The 8119-nt window shown below is 53.3% G+C and overlaps 1 protein-coding gene across 1 annotated transcript; it reads right to left on the bottom strand.

Annotated features, from left to right (window-relative positions):
* Positions 1–467: 467 nt before the first annotated feature.
* On the bottom strand, positions 468–7789 carry MRM1 (mitochondrial rRNA methyltransferase 1). Its single transcript, XM_017866987.1, has 5 exons — positions 7022–7789; positions 6728–6821; positions 1635–1767; positions 1419–1538; positions 468–1191 (listed from the first exon to the last, which is right to left on the bottom strand). The coding sequence occupies exons 1-5, from the start codon at positions 7561–7563 to the stop codon at positions 1019–1021; spliced, it is 1062 nt and encodes a 353-aa protein (XP_017722476.1). The 5' UTR covers positions 7564–7789; the 3' UTR covers positions 468–1018.
* Between the last annotated feature and the right edge of the window lie 330 nt (positions 7790–8119).

Genomic DNA, 8119 nt, shown 5'->3' with positions numbered 1-8119 from the left:
GAGACCACCTGCCCTAGTGGTTCTCAGCCTTGGCTGCACGTTAGACCAATGGTGGCGCTTTCGAAAGCCGATGTCAGGTGGCGCCACGCCCATCATGTCAGACTCTCTGGTGTCAGTGTTGGGTTTTTGTAAAGCATGCCAGGTGGTTCCAATGTGCCACCAGGACAGAAACACTTCTATGTTCCTCACACTACTGGCTCCTGCTGCTTTCATGAGACCCGAGGGGAGGAGTGCCAAATCTGTCTCGGTTGTACAATCAATGGCAAGCCTGCTCCCAGTTCCTCCCCTTGAGGGGAACCGACTCAGTCACCCATAGGGGGCCCTGTCGGGTGAGAGGTGTTTGCTAATTTCCCCTCGCCTCTCACGGGGCTGCAGCCAGGAGTCTCCCCACAAGGAGGTTGTGGAAGCTGACTGAAGACTGGACTGAAGAGCGAGGCTGCCACCTAAAGGAGGAATTGGCCAGAATCTCCCAGGTGCTGAGGGATGTTTTATTTGAGCCTCACAACAACCCTGTGAGGTAGGTGCAGAGTCCCGAGGCACAGAAAGATGAGACCTGCACTCAAGGCCCCAGGGTGGGGCCGTGTGTGGGCCTGACGTGTGCACTGTCTACCCCACATCAGGGCCCTGCCCTCCACCCCCCACATTCTCACACACACATTTGCCACAGGCAATGACTGGTTCAAGAGGAATGGGTCCCCTGGGCTGGGCTGCCTGCCTCCCTGCAGATGTCTAGACTTCCCCTCAACTTCCAGACAGGGCCTGGGAGGAGATTCCCTCCATGCTAGGCCATCATGGCTTCCCAAGGAAATTAACAAACTACCATGTCCTACTACAGGTCCAACATCACAACAGGAAACAGCTTCCTCTGGTCTCCACCGCAGTCCCCTTCCCCACGAGACCGTGGTCAATAAACATGGGCCTGGTGCACACTCAGGCAGAGGCCCCTGCACACTGGAGCAGGCGGAGGCAGGTGCGGCTGTCCCTGACTCCAGCATGTGAACACTGTGCACAGTCCACGTCAGCTCTCATTTTGCCTCTCTTTCTCTGATCCTGAAGACAGCCCTGGGTGCTGAGCCACGCTGAGTCTTTCAGACCTGGCTGAGGGTTCTTGCAGGTCTTGGAGAAGTTGCCTTCTCTCCCCTTCTGTGGGGAAACCCTTCCACTGGCTGCAAATGGAGTGAAGAAGAATTCCTGCACAGACACAAGGACAAGGGAAGAGAGGACGGAGGAGAGGGATGATGTTTAGAGACCGAGACATGTGTCAGGCAGTCACTCATTTCATCAACAGGATATAATTTCCCCACTTTGCATATAAAGCAACTGAGGCACAGAAACAGCCAGCAAATGGAATTAGAGGGCATCAAATCCCACCTGCATGATTAGAGGGAGAGAGGAAAGGGAAGGGGGAGTAGACTCACCTGCAGCCACAGAGACGTTCAAGGACTCAAGTCCAGGAGGCAGCTGGCGCCGGGGCAGGATGGTGAGGAGAAGCTGGCAGGAGGCCTGCACCTCCTGGGACAGACCTGACCCCTCATTCCCTGCAGGGCATGGGGCCGAGGGTTAGCGTTGCCCAGCTGGACATCCAATTGCTTGGGAAATGTAATCTGGGCACAAAAGCAGGGACATCCACCTACCCAGCACAAGGAGAGTAGGCCGATCCCAGAGGAACTCCAAGCAACTCGTGATGGGGATCTCGGAGGACTGGGGATCCTCTGCCCTTGAGCAGCCCACTGTGCCGGCCACGAGCCAGCCCTGCTGGGCTTTGGTCTGAAAGGGGGAAGAAGACATGTTCTCATTCTTTTTTTATTTTAATTTTGAGATAGGGTCTTACTCCTGCTTAGGCTGGAGTGCAGTGGCACAATCACAGCTCACTGCAGCCTCAACCTCTGGGACTCTGGTGATCCTCCCACCTCAGCCTCCCAAGTAGCTGGGACTATAGGCACTTGCCACACCACCCGGTTAGAAAAAAAATTTTTGCAATTTTTTTTCGAGATGGCGTTTCACCACGTTGCCCAGGTTGGTCTGGAACTCCTGGCTTCAAGCGATCCTCCCGCCTTGGCCTCCCAGAGTGCTAGGATTACAGGCATCAGCCACCACGCCTGGCTCTCATATTCTACTTCAGCAAATCTTCATCAGAGGCCGGGCGTGGTGGCTCAAGCCTATAATTCTAGCACTTTGGGAGGCTGAAGCAGGCAGATTACCTGAGGTCAGGAGTTCAAGACTAGCCTGGCCCAGGCACAGTGGCTCATGCCTGTAATCCCAGCACTTTGGGAGACCAAGCAGGAGGATCACCTGAGGTTAGGAGTTCAAGACCAGCCTAACCAACATGGAGAAACCCCGTCTCTACTAAAAATACAAAATTAGCCAGGCGTGGTGGCGCATGCCTGTAATCCCAGCTACTCGGGAGGCTGAGGCAGGAGAATCGCTTGAACTTGGGAGGCAGAGGCTGCAGTGAACTGAGATTGCACCACTGCACTCAAGCCTGGGCAACAAGAGTGAAACTCAAGCTCAGAAAAAAAAAAAAAAAAAAAGCCAGGTGCAGTAGTTCACGCCTGTAATCCCAGCACTTTGGGAGGCTGAGGTGGGCGGATCACCTGAGGTCAGGAGTTTGAGACCACCCTGGCTAACATGGTGAAATCCCGTCTCTACTAAAACACAGAAAACTAGCTGGGTGTGGTGGCACATGTCTGTAATCCCAGCTACCTGGGAGCCCGAGGAAGGAGAATCGCTTGAACCTATGAGGCGGAGGTTGCAGCGAGCTGAGATCACGCCATCACCTCCAGCCTGGGCAACATGGTGAAACTCTGTCTCTACTAAAAATACAAACATCAGTCTGGCCTGGTGGCGGGCACCTGTAATCCCTGCTACTCAGGAGGGATTCTCTTGAGACTAGGACGTGAGAATCTCCTGAGACTAGGAGGTGGAGGTTGCAGTGAGCCGAGATTGTGCCACGGCACTCCTGCTTAGGTGACAGAGTGAGACCCCATATCAAAAAAAGAAAAAAAAAAAATTCTTCATCAGAGCTCTGGCCAAGGAGGGGCCCAGCCTTGCCCATACATTCATTTATTTGCTGATCCAGTCAATTAGTCAATAGTTATTAAGCATCTAGCATGGGCTCTGTTCTAAGCACTGGGGACAGGGCAGTGAACAAAACAAAACGGACCAAAATCCCAGCCTTGTGGAAGGGCAGGTGGGGACGGACTCACTGAGGTGACATTTCAGTGCAGACCTGAAGGAGGAGGAGGAGCACCACGCAGGCATCTGGGGCAAGAGCACTCTAGGCAGAAAGACCAGCAAGCTCAGAGGCGGGTGCCTCCCTGGCATGTTTGAGAACAGTAAGGTGACCAGTGGGAAGAGAGGCGTCAAGACAGAAGAGGGAACAACAGCCACACGAGGTAGGCGCTCTCCAGGGCTACTGGAAGGACTTTGACTTTGAATCTGAGCGGTACAGAGGCTTTGAAAGGTTTTGAGCAGAGAAGTAACATGGTCTGACTTCAACAGAATCACTCTGCCTGCTGTGCTGAGTGCCAAGAGCAGAAGCAAAGAGGCCAGGTGGGAAGTTTCTGCAATAACGGTCAACAGATGATGGTGACTTGCTTGGGTCAGAGTGGTAGCAGTGGAAATAGGGAGAAAGGGTGATAATACGGAAATAACTTCAGTTAAGGATGATGCCAAAGTTTTTGACCTAAACAATCAAAGGGATGGGGTTGCTCCAGAAGGAACAGGTGCTCAGCTTTAGAAATGTTACGTTTGAAATGCCCACCTGATAGCAAAACAACAACAACTGTGGAGTAGGCGACTAGATGTGTGAATCTGGAATTCAGAACAAAGGTCCAGGCTAGAGTATACACTTGGGGGGAAACTTGAATTCAGATAGTATTTAAAGCCACGAGACTAGATGAGACCAAAAAGAAATGAACATATACAGAAAAGAGATCCAGGACCAGGTGAGGTGGCTCATGCCTGTAATCCCAGCACTTTGGGAGGCTAAGGCAGGAGGACTTCTTGAAGCCAGAAGTTTGAGAACAGCCTGGGCAACAAAGTGAAACTTCATCTCTACCAAAAAAAAAAAAAAAAAGAGAGAAAGAAATTAGGTGCAATGGTGTGCACCGGTATCTCCAACTACTCAGGAGGCTGAGGTGAGAGGATGGGTTGAGCCCAGGAATTCGGAGGCTGTACTGAGCTGTGAGCTGTGGCAAGACCCACAGCAAGACACCATCTCTCTCTTTTTTTTTTTTTTTTGAGGTAGTTTCGCTCTTATTGCCCAGGCTGGAGTACAATAGTGCAATCTCGGCTCACTGCAACCTCGCCTCCTGGGTTCAAGCAATTCTCCTGCCTCAGCCTCCTGAGTAGCTGGGATTACAAGTGCCCGCCACCATGCCCAGGTAATTTTTGTATTTTTAGTAGAGACAGGATTTCATCATTTTGGCCAGGCTGGTCTCGAACTCCTGACCTCAGGTGACCCACCTGCCTCAACCTCCCAAAGTTCTAGGATTACAGGCGTGAGCAACCATGCCTGGCCAAACCGCATCTCTTAACAACAACCACGCCCGGCCAAGACCCCATCTCTTTTTTTTTTTTGGACATGGAGGCTTACTCTGTCACCCAGGCTGGAGTGCAATGGCACGATCTCAGTTCACTGCAACCTCCATCTCCCGGATTCAAGCAATTCTCCTGCCTCGGCCTCTGGAGTAGCTGGGACTACAGGCACCCACCACCACATCCAGCTAATTTTTGTATTTTTAGTAGAGACAGGGTTTCACCATGTTAGCCAGGATGGTCTCAATCTCCTGACCTCGTGATCTGCCCCTCAGCCTCCCAAAGTGCTGGGATTACAGGCATGAGCCACTGCGCCCAGCTGACCCCATCTCTTAACAACAAAAGAGACCCGAGCACTAAAATCTGGGAAATGCTAATGCTTGGATGTCAGGCGGTTGAGGAAGAACCACTAAAAATGCCTCTCAGGACATGGTGAGGCAGAAGGAAAGCAGGTGCAGAGTGTTTCAAGGAGGAAGGAGTGGTCAGCTGTGCCAGCTGCTGCAGATGGGCCAAGTCAGAAAAGAATTGAGAACAGACCCTGGAATGCAGCAACATGGAGGCCACCCGTGACCTTGAGGAGGCCTTTGATTCAGTGTGAGAGGAGGGGCTGACTGGTGTGAGATCAAGAGCATGAGAAGGGAATGTTTGTTTGCATGCTGAAGAGAGTGTAAGAGAAAAGTGGATGATGCAGGAGAGAGGAGGAAAACTGCTAGAGCAGTGTCTCTGAGTACCCAGGAAGGGATAGGGCCCCAGCACAAGCGCCTGCTTGGGGCAACTCCAGCTCTTCCACAGCAGCAGGCGGACGACACTCTCCAGGCCAGATGCTGAAGACACAGTAGGGAGATGTGATGACGGGAGCTTAAGTGGATGTTCTGCAGTGTTTGTGTGTTTTCAGAAGCTACCTGTTCAGGGGCTGGAAGTGATGAGTGGGAACCTCATCTCCTATCAGGCTTGGAGAAAGGGGCTCCCTACAAAAAGGTGACGCCAAAAAATTGCTTCTAGATATGTGTTGTTCAATATAGTAGCCATTAGCTACATGTGACTATAAAGCAATTGAAAGGTGGTTAATTCAAATTGAGGTGTGTTGTATGTAAAACATTTTTTAAAGGAATGTAAAATATTTCGTTAATAATATTTTTAAAAGGTCAGGTGCGGTGGCTCACACCTGTAATCCCAGCACTTTGGGAAGCCGAGGTGAGTGGATCGCTTGAGGTCACGAGTTCAAGACCAGCCCGACCAACAGGGTGAAACCCCATCTAAACATACACAAAAAAATTAGCCCGGCATGGTGGCGTGTGCCTGTAATCCCAGCTACTTGGAAGGCTGAAGCAGGAGAATCGCTTGAACCCAGGAGGCAGAGGTTGCAGTGAGCCAAGATTGCGCCATTGCACTCCAGCCTGGGCAACAAGAGCGAAACTCTCTCAAAAAATTAATAATATTAATAATAATTAAAATGATTACATGTTAAATTGATATTATTTTGGATATACTGGGTACAATTTATTTAAAATGTCATCTCTTTACTTTTCAATGTGGCTACTAGAAAAGCTAAAACTACCTATGTTTCTCGCACTACATTTTCACCGGACAGCATTGCTCTCTAGACACGCCCCAGAGCTCTCCCACTTCTTGAGAGGGAAATTTCTCACCCTGCAGATGGGGTGGGGGTTAGGGGCAGTGGGTATGGTCAGAGGAGATTCCAAATGCGGAGCAATACTGCCCCCTTGTGTCCAGCGAGGGAAGCACAGCTGAAGACGGATGGGAGGGGGTGTTTCCAAGGTTCGTCCCTTGCTAGATATTAATGGCATACTGATCTCCTTGTTCAAACATCCTTTCAAGCTGTGCCCTATTCGAGGAACTCAGGCTTCCTGTCCACCAACAACAAAATGCATTTACTGAAGCCCGACCTAGTAGGCAAGGAGACACTGAGGCTGACTTACAGAAGAGGCAAAGTGGTGCATACCTGGGAAGGGGTGCAGGAAAGGGTACGACGATAGGAAGAATTTAGATAATGCTCCATTTGCCGTTTTAAATACTCCAGGACCCTCCCATCCCCAGAGGGATTTGGAAGGCCGAAGGAAGCGATGCCAACATGCCCCTTTCTCTCCCTCGCCAGGGGTTAGCTTCGTCCCCTTGAAGAGGCTGAACTGGGCTCATATCTGTTCCTTCCCCTCTTGCCCCTCATTACCTGTAAAAATCCAGTGAGGTCATCGGTGGAGAACACGTCCATCACCTCCATAGCCCCCGCGCTGGCCTTGCTGACTACTGGAGTGAGCGGGCAGCTGCAAGGTTTCCCCATTCCCCGCATTAGGCTGGGCCATCTCAAGCCCGGCTCCCTACCCTCCCCGGGTTCCCAAGGGCTAGAGGCGTGAGAGTTCTGGGACAGGTAAGTCTGGCTAAGGGATCACCCAAGGGCCAAGGTGCTTAGGAACTTGGCTGCATCTCCAAGTTGGGGCACATGGAGAATGAGGGACGTCCGTGCCTGTTTCTCCGGCTGGTGATGATCTTATCCACTCCGAGGAAGTGTGCGGAACGCAGCACAGCCCCAAAATTCCGGGGATCCTGGATCCCTTCGAGGACGAGCCACAACTGCTGGGGGTCGTCGCCTGGGCTCGCCTCCCCGGCCGCACTCCAAGGCCGGGGCCGCAGCGGGCTCACCTCCATGCAGACACCCTGGTGGACCTGGTAGCGGCACATTGTGTCCAGTTTCTGCCGTCTGGGCCGCAGAACTGGAATGTCCCGCGCCTCGGCCATCCGGAGCAGCTCGGCCCGCTCCCCCTGCAGCCCAGCTTTACCCGCCTGGAGCAGGAGTCGGGCCACGGAGCGGCGGGCGGCCCGCAGAGCCAGGAGACACGGGGACAGGCCAAACAGAAGCTCCAGCCGCGAGGTCGGCACCAGGTCATCCAGCAGCAAGCGGCTTAGCTCCTCCCCACCAGGCCGCTCCCCACGCCGCGCTGCATGGGAGAAATGACGGGTGACGAGGCGACCCCAGGTCGCACCCCAGATGGTCGAGAGCAGTGCCATGGCGCAGCTCCCGCCAGGGACTCGATGCCCCCTGCTGCGTCCCCGGGAGCGGTAACCCACGCCGCACTTCGCTCCCAGGCTCCCAACACAGGGGTGAAGGGTACTCGACAGCTGCCTCCGCCGAGCTCTCTCGGACAGGAAGAAACAGGCCGCACTAGCCACAACTGGACTAGAGAGCTACGACCGCCCCCTCCCAAGCTCCCACGTGGGTTCCCTCGCTTCCGGGTTCGGGAGCACCCGCTCCTTCCTGACGGTGTTTTGTGCATGCGCGGCCGCCAGGCTGTCCCCACAGCATCTCCTACAGGGCTAGAGGAGCAGCGAGTTGAGCTGGCCGTACTACCGGCTGCGTCCTGTGTTCCTCGAGGTCCAGGAGGCCCGAGACCGCATTCATCCACGCACCAGCGAAGGGCACTTTAAGGAAATGGGTTGGCCTTCCTGGTCAACCAATTCAGTCTTGTTGCCTCCCTCCCCCCATCCCGGCGCTGGTGATTTTCCCCAGAACTACTACTCACTAGCTCATCACCAGCCAGCAGGAGGACCCCAACAGTCACTTCCT

Source organism: Rhinopithecus bieti, unplaced genomic scaffold (genome assembly GCF_001698545.2).
Source record: "Rhinopithecus bieti isolate Rb0 unplaced genomic scaffold, ASM169854v2 scaffold_1853, whole genome shotgun sequence".
In the NCBI taxonomy this organism is placed as follows: Eukaryota; Metazoa; Chordata; class Mammalia; order Primates; family Cercopithecidae; genus Rhinopithecus; species Rhinopithecus bieti.
This window is presented reverse-complemented; position numbering and strand designations above follow the sequence as displayed.